Here is a 16507-nt window from a genome sequence, read left to right as displayed (position 1 = left end):
CTGTGGGGAAAACAAGAGGTCAATTCTTTGTTTGATCACAATGAAATTGTTTCAATTCTAAAATCCTGAAATGTAAGTTTATTATATATATATATATATATATATATATATATATATATATATATATATATATATATATATATATATATATATATATATATATATATTAGCTCAAAGAGCCATATATATATTTTAATTATACTATTGGGCTGATTATTTTACTCCCTTGTGACAGTTTATAAACTCAGCTTGGCCTGGTTCATAATGCATCATTAGGGACTTAAAAGTAAATCAGTTTCCTCCCTTTGTTGATTACTGCATAACATACCCAGTCAATGGTTCCAGCACCACATGTGATATCGTTCTGATCTATCTCATTACCAGAGATTGACGGTTCCTGACTGATTAGAGAGATACGTATAGTCCTTGTTGGATGTCCTTCAGTCTTTCTACAAATATGATGTGTTGGGACAGAGCAAGCACATGGATAGATCCTTCACCTGTTCTTCAGCGACTGATTCTGAATCATACGGTTATAAACAGACAGACCTATTAAAAAAAAAAAAAAGAGGAGACAAAGGTGTATAAAACAGCAGCAAATAAGTAAAGAACTTTCCCAAAGGTGTGGTGCAAGCACTGAAGTTAGAAGGATTTTTTTTTTTCTACTCGTAAGAATTAAAAATGACCAGGAACCATGAACTTAAAACTTCCCTTAACTTTTACTTCCAGATAAACATTTATTGATTTGAGTCTTAGATTAGGTCTCATATTTGAGTGTTCATCTTACTGAAAAATGACAAATGTATACTTGTATATAAAACATTCAATTGCTTTTTTTTTCCTTGGGAGATCAAACCAAAAAAGTACAGTGATACAGGAACCATGGTGTTAACATCGAAATCAAAGTATTTAATGTTTTCCTAGTTTGCAGCACACTGAACTGATGCCAAAAACTGATTTCACTGAAGCAAAGCCAACGCCAGATAGTCTCAAGACATCAATTCACACTGTAAATTAATTAAATATTTCAGTTTGTTGGCTTTTTGACTTGCCTACAAAACTAATACTATAAACATAAAAACTTGGAACCCTTTTACCAAAGCATATGCAGTCTTGCAGTATTAGTGTTGACAGATCTGCTAATGAAACTTATGGAAAAAAAAAAGTACTTGACTTAAAAAACATTCAGCTTAAGATTATGTATTGTATCAGTTTTAAAAAGTATGAACAGGTGGCATATACTGTACATTGTACTATTATGTTATGCTTATGTTAAGAAGCGGTTGCTCGTATACTCTTCAACCATAAAAAGAAATGTTTTTCTCTTAATGGTCATTTATCATTTTAAACTGTCACACATAGTTTCAATGAAACAGAAGACTTAGTATTAAATCATCTTTATATTTGACTTTTGTATTTATTTCAAATGGTACACTGATTTTCACATTTTGGGACATACTTACTAAGATGTTGTTTCAATACAAAGTTTTAATCCACTTTTTTCACAGTGAAATAAAACTGCTAATGATTAAGAATTTGAAAAAAAAAACAATGCAGGTGTGTGTAGGAGCCCTTGAATGAACTTTCAAAAGTTGTTTATGTGAAGTTCTGAAACATCAGCAGTTTCCTATTTGACTTGGGAAAAAAGAGGCGCACATTATCCAGTTTTGTTATTTGTGAATGTTAGTTCACTTATAAAAGTTAGTTATATATGTTAGTTATATATAATATATATATATGCATATATACATATACAATTCTACTTCAGCCTTTTGTAGAAGTGCTAGTGCACTGGTTTATTAACTAATCATTTGTATTTATAATCAAGCAGGTACCAGCAGAAATGAACAGCTGGTCAGCAGCCCTGCCCCCCTGCATGTCTCCTTGGCTCAGCTCCAAGAATCCAATAGAAAAGGAATTCTGAGTGTGATCCGGCTGCAGTGTTTGCGCTCTGAAACAGTATTCTCTTTCATTCCCTCTCGGCAGACACTGTTTATTTTGGTGCTCTTTTACAGTGCGAGGGCTGACAGAGTTGGAAAATGAAAACATCTCCCTGACTTCCAATCTGATGACATGACTTCTGGAAGCTTTTGGCTACTTCAACAGAAGAAATCAAAAAAGGACAATATTCCTTTCCTTCATTTCACTCAACTAAATTGCATTAAATTCCATTTCTTAAAAACAATAAAGGAAAACGTGACGAGATAGGAAAGCTAGAAAATAATGTTTTAGTGCTTTGAAAAATGAGGGTCTTGGCTTGGGAATAGATCTACTGTAGCACGGATCACCAATGTGGAAATTACACTTTAATGAAAGAATAATTTGGCTCTGCTTTGTTTCATTTTAAAGTCTAGAAAGTGCAAGTCCACCTGCCATGATTCTTCAAACAAAAACACTCTCGTTTATAAGACCACAGGGTCTATTCAATTGATCTGAACAGCGTTGGACAAATACCATCACAGTTTAAAGACTCGAACACACTTCTTGAGAAGATTTAAAATCAGCAACAATATAAAAGATCCCCCATCATTTAGATCAATTAAATAAAACGGTGCCTTCATATTATAGGATGCTGAATGTCTGTCTATGAGGAAGTGTCTACATAAGTGAAAGACCAAAGGTCTGCACACACCGGACACAATGAGACACGTGAACGACACCGTACGTCGTACGACACCACCGCACCATGACCAAACAAATCTGAGACGTTCACGCTGCCTATATATATATATATTATATCATTAGATATGCGTGTGTGTATGTAGACGCGCAACTCAGTTATTATTTTTAATATTATATTGCAAAACATGAACCTAATTTTAATACATTTTAACTAATTTTGTCTCATATAGACACAGCAATAGTTGTTTTGACGCCACTGGTGTGAAAGGTAGCGTCGCAGCGAAAATACCATTTTATCACCGGACAAATCGCATCGTGTCTGGTGTGTGGAGGAGACCTTAAGTCTAAAAGCAGAGATCAGTTTACATGCTGAAAGTGTCACTGTTACCCATTCACAGACAGTTTCCTGTCCTATTCTAGTATATACAGCTTTACTGTTAATATGTTAAAGTGTTTCTAATCATAACAAACATTAAATTTAGTCAATTGGCACAATTAAAAAAAAAAAAAAAAAAAGTTAACTGCTGATGAAGGAAATGTATTAAGTGGCTGAGGTCCATTTTGAACTGGCTTTGCAGTTCAGGTGAATTTATAGTGCAGTATAAACTCAATACGGTACAGCTGATGTCACGAATCAGGTCTGTTGGTGGTGTATTGTGGCACACAGCACAAAACTTTCTTATTGATTTGTTGATTGATAGGTCAACACTGCTACTTATTTCACATACAAGACTCGAATTAAAGCTGACATGGGCACCACAACTTAAATTTAGAGCAGGTTATCATAGCTAGTGCATTATAGCACTGCTTGTAGCTAATAATAATAATAACAATAACAATAACAATAACAATAACAATAACAATAACAATAATAATAATAATAATAATAATAATAATAATGATAATAATAATAATAATAATACTTTTATGCAGTTTATCCAGGGGATAAGCCCAGAGCTGTTGTCTTGCATGTTATCTTTGAAGAACAGTATTGTACTTGAATAGTTTTTTTAGTTTTAACAGCTTGCAATATAGCTACTCAGAGCTATGTTCTTTGGAATTTAGTGAGATTTTCCAGAAATGCATATGCGCTAGCTTTTGTGCACCAAGTGTTAAAACTATTTTTATAAAAGTTGACAGCCCCTCACATCTCACCAATTTTAATGACAGCTGAGCGCCAGCTACTATGTGGAAGAGAATTATAATGATTAATGCAGCCTGACAATTGATCAGAAAGAATGTTGTCTGTATGGATCTGCTATGACTCCCTGTCAAAACCAATCAAATAACCTGAATACACCGAGATGGGTACAAAGGCAAGAACAAAATGTGTGAGATTTAATCTGTTCAGAAGCTGTGCAGTCTTTAAAACCAGATCCAATAAACACCAACCACAGCGGTGCTGCAGCTGTAGAACCCTTCAACTGCATCACTAAGCTTAAATCAGCCAAAGCACTTCTTGTATGTAATATTGCTACTTTCCCTGCTTCCGAGGCTTACACTGCTAAACTTAAACTAGCCAAAGAAGAATTATTATGAAAACTACTTAAAAACAAAATGAAGATAAAAAGTCAGTAATTTGTTTATTATTTTCACCTATAAAAAAAAGGTACGTTCATGTTTTCAAAATCAAAACAAGTGTACAACCCATTCTACTAAATTCCTAAATTCTTTTTTTGCCTTTTTGTATATGACGCTTTTTTAAAATGTGTTTAACAATTAAAAGAAAGAACTCTTTCTGAGATACCAAGATGATAGATGCCATGACTTATAAATGTATAGAACGCTGGAAAGGCAAACTGCTGTACCGATTCCCTGATCAGACTAACAGATGTGCTTTGCAAAACTGCTTAATATCATCGTCAAAGCAATAACGTTCAAAGGTCTTCTATCCTTGTTTTATTCCAAAACCAAAATGGAAATAGTTGTGCAACCGTACAGTGGGAACAATATTCTACAAGAGCCAGAACATTCATCTTCAAATTTTAAATATATATTCAGTACTGGTGGTTATATAGAGTTTAAATAGCAAAACAACATTCACTCACTGAACCTCACTGGATCCATTGACACAATCGGCTTTTGGACAGGACTATTTAGCAAGTTACCAACTACAACAAAAGTGTGTAATGTGCATGAAATGTGTCTGGATCATATTGTATTGTTTTATACAGTAAGGCAATCAAGAATAGTTACCTGTGTATGTAGAAAGATCACTGCATTTACTCCACCCAAAGAATCAAGCTTTGTGAATAGGGCTCGTAATTTCACTATAACAAACTTACCTGAGTTTCCCGAGACCTGCTCATAGAGCACGTTGTGTGCATTGCTTGCATTTCCCTCTGAAGAAATCACTCTGAAAGTCAAAACACATTTCAAATCTTAAGATAAATGAATTATCACTATGTTTTCATAAGCCTATACACACTGCACAAAGGCTGTTTTATCATCCTTTTTGGAATTATATAATAATAATTTGAGTATAAAGTGAACAAATAATGAACTCAAAAAAAGTGGGTAAAGCCACTTTAAGGGTGGACACAACTTTGAAGTAGGATTTTAAATTGGCAGACAGTACATTTGCCAAAAGGGAGGATTTTTTTTTTTTTTGTAGCTTTTCAAATAAAGTTGTGATTGTAGCTCGCCAACATACCAGCTCTGAAAGCCTTTGAAACGGTGTGGGTGGCAGAGTCATTTTGGAACCACCTCTGAGGGCCTGCAGTCAGGGAGGGTCCTGGGGGTCTCGTGGTTCTATTTTCAGGATATGGAAAGCAGAGCTCCCCCAGTAAATGTTTACTCAGCGCTTTCAATGCTCTGAGCAGGCAGCAGGACAGAGCGAGTGTGTGGGTCAATGTGGCACTGTGCATTCTCTCACAGGCATTCCTCCCACTGAGCTACTGTATACTTCATTATTATACCAAGATCTCTTCTAGTTCCTTTCAGCTACGTCGCTATAACATTCCACCACTACACTCTATGTTTTAAACAAGAAATATAAACAATTCCACAAGTATTATATTTTAAATACTGTTGCATAAAATAATTAGAGCTAATTAACTAATAATAATTTATATCTATTAGTGGGTTCCATGAAGGGGTGCAACCGCACTCCTCATTATCAAGAAAGTCGAACCTGAAGCCTGCAAGATCTTAATTATTTAACGTTACACATTTATAAAAAGGACCAGTCAGCTAACAAGGCTTTAAAATGGGGCACCTCAGCCCCCAACACAGATTCAACCCCTGCCAAGACTTCTGTAGTTTAGCGATTCAGCTTGGCCTGCTTTACAGAAGCAAAGAAAAACAACAAAGGTTCTTTCACTCTAACCTCACATTAAAAGGGATCACTATTCAAACAGCTCATGGATTAGCACTGCACTCTTTTCATTCTAACACTGAACTCATCTCTGAGGTTTGGTTTAAATTACATTCTTGAATTTTTTTTTTTTTTTTTCAAACCACTGTGTGCACCATTTACCAGGAGTGTTTAAGACTCTGCCAACATACATTATCTGAAAATGATATGAGAAAGCATTTGACCTTAATCATTATTTATAGCAGAGAACACACTGCACTTTCCCATTCATCAACTACAAACAACGGCTGAACTTTATATATCTTTTTTATATTTTATTAGGTTCCCGGAAATAAAAGTAATTAAAAAGAAAAAGCTGAAAAACAATCTAACTGTGGACAGTCACACTGTCTTCATCAGAGGTATTTATACAAATACCAAAGCCAGATTCCTACAGACATAACTTCATTCATAAAATATTAAGCGAGACAAGACTATCTAAACCACTTCACTGTCCTAATTCGGACAAACTCCAGCCAATACAAGAACAATCAGTTTTTACTTTTCTATGTATACTTTACAACTGGAAAGCAAAATAAACATCCAACCTAAAGTATTTTCACTGGTCAATCTCTTAGCCCATAACGACTAAATAAAATACAAAAGGTTTTAAATATGGTCATTGCTGGCAGCAGAGGGCAATCTCTTACAACATGCAACAATGTTTTATGATAACCTCCTTGTGCTCTGTCTTTCGGGTGAGACGTAATTGTAAGTGACACTGCAGCTGATGCATAGTTCACACACCCTAGTCTCTGTAAGTCGCCTTGGATAAAGGCGTCTGCTAAATAAACAAATAATAATAATAATAATAATAATAATAATAATAATAATAATAATAATAATAATATGATGCATTGGTAGGTCCAGTCAAGCTGGCCATACACCTCTGGCTTGATTAAGAGAGGAATGAGATTACTGAACCCAACGTCTATTTCAGAGCCTTTCACTTTGCCAATAGCTTCAAACGACTTAAGTTTTTCTTTATTTTTATGTGCTTTACCTGGATTTGGAAATCTTTTCATAAGCCTCAGATTCAGTCAATGCCAACTATTAAAGAAATACCCCACTACCAGTGAGTGCAAGCTTATGATTCACAGCGCTCAAATTTTAATTGTATTTTTTGTTTCAAAAGGGGAAGCTATTAAAAGTAATGCTGTTTGAAGAATGTAATGCTATTGTAAACAGCTTTTATTATAGTCTTAAATTAAAACTCCAAAGAAACACTGCACAATAGGAACAAATTAAGGTGCAGAGGAGAAATAAAGAATGCCACCCAGGTTTGATGTAAAGTCTAAAGGAAATTATTCCCAGAAGGATGTTTAAAATGTTTCACAGAAACTACTTTCACAGTGTGGCTTTATTGTGTCCTTTGGACAGTATTTCTTTATTTCTGAAGAAATCTTGGCCTTTTTATTTCTGTCAGTGCATTTTTGGTCTTAAGGTTTCCGTTTTTCCCACACTCTCCCCTGTCACACAGCATTAACCACAAAAATGCAGGACAGTTGAGTCTGTGAGTGGGCCTGGAATTCCACATGGGGAGGGTAAATATGCACTCTGCCAGAATACCACAGAGAACGACATACACTTCACCCAACTACCTACTTAACTCTGCGCTTGCCTTACACACTCATTACTGCAGGAGCAGCTTCACAGGGGCAGTGTGACAATGGCCTTGCAAATTACTTCTGTATATCTGTATCCATCTATCTATCCACACACACACACACACACAGACACACACATTTCATGCTGAAGTTGTTTTCATTCTGCTTGTAAAAGGTCTCATATATAGACAGACCCACTTCATTTCCTTATACATGTTAATATATACCACAAAAATGTCACTGGACCCACAGCTGACAGTCAGTTCAGGGAGACCCCCAGTAAGATGCTACAAGACTAGGACCAAAAGTATTAATACGTACTTGTTTATACGCTGGGTTGCTACTTTTCTCATTACACCTTGTCTGTTGCTGGTTGGGGGTGGTTTTGGTGCGAGGAGGCTGGTGTTTTGGAATGACTTTGGTCTCAGAGGATTAGCTGAAAGCTGGGGACTAGTCCTGTTGGTCACAGGTCGTTGGCTGGAAGAGCTGACTGGTACTGACAATGGGACAGTAGGGGGAGCCGATGGAGGCTGCTCTGCAAGGATGGCCTGTGTGAAACAAAAAAAAAAAAAATGCATCAGTTATAAAATGAATATACTGGTTTTCAGTCATTGTACGATTGCTACAGGTGTTATTCTTTGGGCAGGTAATGCATTCTGTGGGCCGCAATACATTTAGACTGGTTACTTGTACTGGGGGCAGCACATCAGAATCATCCAAAGGTTTTAAGAAACTGGTGTTAATGTGTACTGGTCAAGTCAAACAATCCCAAACATTGTACGTCCTACTTAATTAAAACAACTGAATTTAACATAGAATTCATAAGTGTTGGTAGTTTACCCCATGAGAGTAATTAATTTGACCTAATGTACCGGTATTTAAGTTATTGTATATTCATTTTGTTCTTGGTTTCTTTACAAACAAGTTGGTTTTATGCTCTATTTTATTAGATTTTTGTATTGGTTTATAAGGTCAGGCAGTTCAAATAGTTTTGCAATTTGCCTGTTATTGTATTTCCTTGGTCTTTCAAAACTCTAACCTATTAATAAGTGGATTGGTTGACTTGTCTTGACTTCAGAGATTTTATACAGTTATGTAAACTTTGGATAACCTCTTTAAATGTAGCACAAAGGTGCTGTAGAAAAGTCCTCGAAAAGGCAAAGGCTCTTGAAATAAGCAAGAGGGAAGAAAAGATAAATCTAATGGAAGCACCCACTTGCCTTGATGAAAGATTTTATTTCGGAACTATTTTTTTTCACTCAATTTATAATTTCCCAGAACGAGTTTCAAAAGCACAGCAGCGTGGCAAGAAGTATTTTGAAACAATTTAATGTGCTGATAAATGAAATGCTAGATTTGTTAGTCAGAAGATTGTAGTTCTATAGTAGTTTAACAGGGCCAGGAAGGGCACCTTTCTTTCACTGCCAGGTGGCCAGACGCCAGCTCTTGTGGAGGAGCCTTGCAGTCTGCACCCGTTAAATGGAACATGGACCAGAGCACCAGGAGAGGAAACTGAAGAAAGAGGAAAGTGTTCCTAACAGCACATTTGCTAACAGGATCTAGGCAGAAGTTTTGTTAATAAATGTCATAAATGTCAGTAAAATTAGGTAATTAAACAGATTTGCAGGATTAAAATCTAGCTATTTAGGATAAAAGCATTGGTGTCAATGTAAAAGTATAATTTTCCACAAAATAATCTGATTTGTCAGCCCCCCCTCCCCCTCCTTCCTTAGACACCACACAATAACAAGCAACCCAAATCTCTGTGCAACTATTAAACTTCTACCACTTAGCTTGGCTTCCATAGCAGCTAACCAAAATTCCTGCTAGTTCTTTTCTATTAAGCATCTGTAAACAGCTGTTCGTTCTAGTAGAATCCAATTTTGTTTGTATCCATTTTTCTCAATGACTTAATAAATAATAAATTCAGGAATCAGCCTCTTAATTGACCCCACTGAGTCAAACTTTCTTTGTTTTTCTCCAAGGCAAATCCTAACTATAAGAGGTGGGGCTGAAGATGACACATACTCCATTGAGGTTAGTGCAAGCCAATTTACTCTGCTATCGAGAAGCCAGCTGTGCATTTGGCAGAAAATCATCAGGATAAGATCCCTGTTTTCAAATCCTCTGAGGAAACCACTAATTTCATTGCACAGAATGACCCTCTGGTTCATTATTACTGAATTCACAAAACTAAGCATGAGGCCAGTGTCAAACATTAAAAGGAGTGTAATTATCGTGCATCTACAATATTTATACCACTTAATTGTATGTATGAGTTAATTATTTGATTGATAATGCATGGAAATATTAAAAGGTAAAGCATGGCAAGATAGAAAATCTAGCAAGTTACATATTAGCTCCATATTTACAGATGACTGCAAAATGTATATCTACGAGTTTATGAATACAGCCTCTTATCAGGTTCCAAGCAGCATACAGAAAGCTGCCAGGTTTTTTATTCCTGACAAGGAAGAAGGCTGGGTTCATCATCGCCTGATGTAGAGAACACTGTGCCTCTGAATAAATATTCTGGAGTTTAACAGTTTAGTTTTTCACATCAAAAGGCAGTTTATACAAATTTGACGCATCCTGGAATGCCATGCAAGAAAGACATTGCATTTGACGTTTGTTTTTTGGCTAGGAAAAGTGAATTGAATAATATGCTTCTTTGAATTGCTTAAATCATTTTTGACAACTTGTATACAAGGTTATGGCTCTACATTAATGATGCACATGTGTCTATCAATACAAAGGATACACTTTTTAACCATATTAAGAGCAGTGTATTAGCAATGTTCTTTTAAAGGAATGTGTTTGTGCTCCTTGAGCATAGCCCTGGTTCCAAACTGCTGAATGTATGATTTGAAATACCCTACTGATTTTAAGTTCTTTCTGAACCGCTGAACTCTGTTGGAGTTTGAGGGGTGGGGGTGGGGGTTTAACAAGGGATCACTTTCACAGAAACTACTGCGTAATCATTCAGTCCTGTGCCAAAAACAACATCACCTCACTAACATTAATTAGAGCAAAGCTCAGCTGAAACACTGACGTCATAACAAGTGCACTTAAAAAAATAACCGATCCAGTCTTTATTCATTTTAAACCTGATATATACCCTAGTGTAAACAAAGTTGAATAGTAGCACTGTAAGCAAAAAAAGTAGCACAGTAATATACTGTTCTTGTAACCAAATAAACATTATATTGGATTTTAAATCGAACTGACAAATCTAAGTAAAACTCTGTACCACTCTGAAATCTGAACACCTAATAAGTAAGCAATAACAGAATTAAACACTTCCTGTGCAGTAAACAACAATAATTTACTACTCATGGTCGGTGCAACTTTGGCCTTTGAAAATTGAATTTTTCATCTGGGCACTTTTACATTCTTTAAAGTAATAAGAGAGTGTAGAAATTGCGTTACCCTGTGCCTTGCCTTGCTGTGGTCCAGAAGTTGCCTCGACTGTAGTTTCTGTTGCTGAAGCTGCTGTATTGCGAACTGAAGCTGGTAGCTCCCAGCAGTGGGTTGGTACCTGTGCTGAGGTGTTACTCCGGTGACCATGTTATATGCGTTTTCCACTTCTCCTTCCCATGCATCTACTTTTAGGGCCCTTTTAAAACATAAAAGATTCTATTAGTTTTATAAAAAATAAAAAAGGATCTCCTAAACTGTTTTTTTAATTGTTTGTGGTCCTTATGAAAATAACATTTCAATTAATACATATTTTACAGCAGTTGTGCCTTTGCCTTATTTTTGTAAAAAGGAGATTTTTTTTGGTCTTATAGGCTAAATATTGGATTGTGCCATAGTGATGTAAAAAAACAAAAACAAACAAAAAAGAAAACACATACACCAAGCACACCAGAAAACCCCAATAATAGTGATTCTCCCAAAATCCTAGCTTATGAAGTTGGTTTACTCTGGCATAAGACCATCATCTAATTCTCTCAATAAAAATAAAAAATCTAACATCAGAATCAGTCTTAAGAAAGAATTAAGCACATTGCTTTCTTAGCTACACCGCAGAATACATTTCAGTCATTCATGTATGCATAGCTTTACAACTACAACGAATAAAATAAACACTATAATATCATCTGTTATGACAAAGTCTATCCTCCAAATACATCACATTAAAGATCAAAGGAAAAAAAATCATCATTTTACAAGAGAGAGAGAGAGAGAGAGAGTGTTTAGGAAAAAAGGCCCAAGTAGACATTGTCATCCAGCAGCCATGGCGTGTGTGCAATTCAGTAACGGTGAGAATGTGTTTAGATTGTACTGCCCGATTTCTGATTCTACTACAGCATGCAATACAAAAGATCTGGACGCACAAGTGCTGTTTTGTAATTATGTAAATCCTGACAGGCTCCCGAGTGGTGCACCTGGTAAAGGCCGACCGTAAACGGAAGCTCCCAAATTGCGGCGCACAATTGGCCAAGCTCCGCCCGGGGGGGGTTAGTGAGGGGGGGGGGGGGGGGTGTTATAGGCTTAGGTCGGCCAGGGTGTCCAGCGACCCCTGTAGTCTGGCCAGGCACCTTGCCTGTAAGCTGCCCAGAGCTGCGTTGTCCTCCAATGATGTAGCTCTGAGGTGGCAGCACAGTGAGTCAGCAGTGTGAAAAAAAGCGGTCGGCTGACAGCACACGCTGCAGAGGACAGCGTGTGTTCGTCTTAGCCACTCCTGAGTCACCACGGGGGTGACAGTGGTGAGCTGAGCCTAAAATTAATTGGATATGCCAAATTGGGAGAAAATAATAATTGGTGATTACTAAGTTTAAAATAAATAAATAAATAAATAAATAAATAAATAAATAAACAATGTAAATCCTGCCTGGGTCCTCAGTTACGTACAATTAAAATTGTACATAAATGTAATGGAATATAAAACTGTCTGTTTAATTCTATTGCAACGTCACCAGTATCCTCAAATTATATAATGTTGTTGTCCCCAATCTGTAACCAATGTCTGACTTCCCCAAGCTCTCAAATACTAGATTTATCTGTTTCAAATAGAGAATGTATACGGAAGTAGGAAGAGAAATATAAAAATGCACTTTTACCTGCAGTGCACACTTATTTTGTTCTATCACATTGCTCAATTCTCTTCCGTGAAGTTTTTTTTGTATATATAATTACTGTACGGTTTCATACAGCTAGGCACCATATGGCAGGAGTTGTTAACACCTCAATTAATAATCAATGCGACAGTTACCAGCACCCCACAGGACAGATGGATTCTCAGTCTTCTTTCAGAAATCCTGAACCCAGCACTTTCTGCCTTCAATGTCTCTGCATGTGGGAGAGATAACCGATACCCCAAAATATGGGACTACTTGACCAGAGAGGTCTGAAGGTTTAGCAGTCATTTTCAAGCAGATTTCTTTAATGTAGGGATTCTAGACCACAACGTACCCCCGCCTTTTTATTTTTTTACATTTAAAAAGTCTCAGTAATAATAATTTTTTTTTTTTTTTTTTACTTCAGTTACCACGTTTTGGTCTGCCGAGAAGTTTGGACTTCAGATTCTGCATAGCCAAAATGATAACGGTCAAACCTTTGATGTGTTCTTTTTGTTGGATTTTCTTTCCTTAGCACCCTGGGGGCATTATGACTGAAATACCAAACTAAAATACCAACCACCTCCCAGGTAGGCAATATGAGGTATAATACATGATTTATATGAGTGACACAAGACGATCAATCCTTCTATTTAATGCAATAAGCGTGGCTAGGTAAAATAACCAGGAACACATACACCAGGAATATACTAATATGTATATATAAAAACATCTCTCAAGAAATTACTAAAATGAATGAATGAATATAAATAAGAAAGCTTTTACTCATTTAAAGAATGTTTTCTTCAAGTGGTATATTTTTTATAAATCCTAAAAAGAAGTCAACAACAGTCTAGAACAGTTTCATGAATATCAAACTGTATGCATAAAACAGATACCAATAAAAAAAATACTTATTTTAACAACTCACAAGTTAAAGCTTTGTTACTGTAAGTTAACAATAAAATGTCTAAGCAAAGAGGAATGAATTCAGATCACTGATGTGAATGTATGCGTGCATGACGAGGGCTGTCATATTGAACACAGTGTAAACACACTGCATGATACACAATATGATATTGCCTTCGATGTCTGACTTATGGACACTTTGTATATTGTGTTCCTTCGCACTTTCCTGTGTTTGAGCAAGATTATAGCATTTAAAAAAAGGAGGCAGCTGAAAATCAGCAATATAAAATGGCACGAACACTCAGCTACTGTGTTTTTTCTGCAGCTCACAGCAAATTCAATATGGAAAGAATTTACATTTTTTCCACCACCTACCTGTATTTATTTTTGTTCCCAGTGACTACACAGACAAGTGTATCAAACATAGAATGTACTATATTGTCAATAAAAATCTAAAGAATTACTTGCCAGCAGTGAGCCAGTGGAAATTTGCTGAATAGAAAAAGGCAGAATTTAGCTGCCCATTTCAGGGATGCGTGATTAACCAGACCTGGAAAGGAAGAGGTTAACCCAAATCGGAACTGGAACTGCTGTCACCGCAGTGTCTCTGTCCACTCATTAACACATCTGCATTATCAGAGGAATTACTTCAGTTTAAACTTCAGGAATTGTCTGGTGCAAAGGACCACATCTGGTTCAGATTAAGGTGAATAAAAACCTTTTTATTAAAAGGAGGACATCAAACAAAAAAATTCCTTTCCTTGCTTTTTTCCGTTCTAGTTTGAGATTTTTTTTTCAGCTGAGCTAGGAATGCAGGATCCTAAAAACTGTTATAGTTGCTTTATGTTGATATATAAACAACACAAAATAAGCCTGCTTTACTTTACTTTGTAAAGGATTGGGCACGGTATTTACCTACAGTACAATAAATACAGCCTTCGGTTATGAGACTGGTGACAGATACAACTATATGGTGTTTATTTTATTTTTTTATTGCATTTCCTTAATTCAGGGACAATTTCATTTCTAAAGAGTATACACATCGTTTACACCAACAGTAAGATTACTTTACATGAAATTAACACAAATACAGTAAAAAAACACAAGTTACTATTCTGATATACCCCTACACGTTCTGTACGTTTTTTAAAAACAGATATTGGTCAGATCTATGTATCCAATATTCTATACAGAAATACATAAAGAGCTATGTATTGCACTTAACAAGCAATTTTACAATTGGTAAGAGGTGTGCTACAGTATTTTATAATCTAATTAGATTATATCTATACGTTTACTGAATGGGACTGGTAAAGCCTAATTGTACACAATTACTGGTATATACTGTATAGCCACTAGGACGTAGCCAGCAACATTATGAAAAAAGTGTCAATGGGTGCCTTACAAGACTGGCATTCAGTTCCCTCTCAATGGCCTTCATTTTATTAAAACATTGGCAGGGGGAGGAATTATGGACTGTCAGCCTGCACAACTAGGAAACATCCAATAGTATACCCTATTGACCGCACATGGGAAAGTTCAACAAGAGTTAATTCTTATTGGAGGAGCTGACTATTCATTAATATAGTGGACTACATACACACACACACACTAGTAATTGGAGATTCATAATGTAATATAATCAAACTTAGGTCTTAACCTGTTCAGTGCCCACAACAAGTGACTTCATTTTATATTTCACCTTCTTAGTAATGTGATACGATCTAAAGGCACTGGGCAACAGGCTTCAAATTCAATCCCGTTTGCCTTTTGGTAAATAAAATGTGAGGAGCAAATCTGTTGTTTTGCAAGCTGTGTTTTTCACTCTGAAGTGCGTCTCTGTAAATCTCTTACTGTGCTAAGATTTTATTCAATATTGTCTGTTTTTATAAAATTTCCCTCTGCTCTCTGATGATTATATGAAAAGCTGAGTGTAGAAACAGTTTCCAAACCGCTGAGGCAGCATACCTGGCAGATACTGAAAACAGAACTTCAAAAGGGATCATTTCTCTTTGAAACCCATCATGCTACACCCCTGTGGTTTCCTTAAAGAGCCGGTACACTTAACAGTTTCAGTATGTTTGGCAGACACACCTCAGCCCCAGTGCAGGGACTAAGGGAATTTTATATTAAAGAAACAGTATCAATTTTAAATTTAAGTAGTAGCGCCTTCTACATCATTGAATAAAAGTATACCATGTTTTTTTTTTCACCTACTTTCGTACATGAAAATGTGCAAGATTGGTAAAGATTCTGCATAACCAACACAATGAATATTGCTTGCTTCACTTTTCTCTTGGTGAGTACATGGTAGAGCAAGCGCTTGGTTGCAAAGCTGCAGAAAGATTCCTAGAGAGTTGCAGAAGTGTGTATTTTGTTCAGCATTCTATATTGGTAAGTTTTAAAGCATTCTTCTTTATTAAATCATCTCCTGTTTAACACATTCCTTCCCTATCACACAGAATCTCCAGTAGTAGAATCCTTACCACTGTTTGTTCATCTAATAAGGTGCATTACCTATGACATGCAGAGCACAGAGTGGTAGTATTCTGGTGATGATAAAACAGGCAAGATAAATATTGTGCATTATAGACTGGAATCTACCATCCTATTTATACCATAAGAAATAAAACAAATTTAATATGGTGCACTTCAAGTTTCCTGCATGGTTCACCAGGAAGCCATTCAGCATTGTTTCTCTCAAACCCATACTTGTAACCTAGCTGGCTTTCTCCTTTTAGTATTGTACAGCTTTCTGTAACAGTGTTAAACTGAGTGGAACAGGAAGGTAACACAGTTTACAGCACAGCACATCTTTCAGGAAGCAACCATGAGGTCCAAGCGAGTCACACAGATCTGTTTCTTTCATTTTAATGATAATGAACTTCATTGTCTATAAAGTTTCCCTCTTTTCCATGCTGGAATATTTATTTTAAAAAAATTAACTTCTC

At 36.1% G+C, this 16507-nt stretch overlaps 1 protein-coding gene across 3 annotated transcripts in view; it reads right to left on the bottom strand.

The window, feature by feature from the left end:
* Window positions 1-162: 162 nt before the first annotated feature.
* Window positions 163-16507, bottom strand: part of ttll5 (tubulin tyrosine ligase-like family, member 5) — a 52945-nt gene continuing 36600 nt past the window's right edge. For all 3 annotated transcript variants that reach the window (XM_058987871.1, XM_058987870.1, XM_058987872.1), the window contains exons 29-32: window positions 11014-11200; window positions 7906-8132; window positions 4908-4978; window positions 163-549 (exon numbers count right to left, since the gene is read on the bottom strand). In XM_058987871.1, coding sequence (XP_058843854.1) covers window positions 497-549; window positions 4908-4978; window positions 7906-8132; window positions 11014-11200 — 538 coding nt within the window. In that variant the 3' untranslated portion in view covers window positions 163-496. The remainder of the gene's footprint in view (window positions 550-4907; window positions 4979-7905; window positions 8133-11013; window positions 11201-16507) is intronic.

Source organism: Acipenser ruthenus, chromosome 15 (genome assembly GCF_902713425.1).
Source record: "Acipenser ruthenus chromosome 15, fAciRut3.2 maternal haplotype, whole genome shotgun sequence".
Lineage (NCBI taxonomy): Eukaryota > Metazoa > Chordata > Actinopteri > Acipenseriformes > Acipenseridae > Acipenser > Acipenser ruthenus.
The sequence above is the reverse complement of the archived record's forward strand: the minus strand, read 5'-3'. Positions and strand labels throughout refer to the sequence as shown.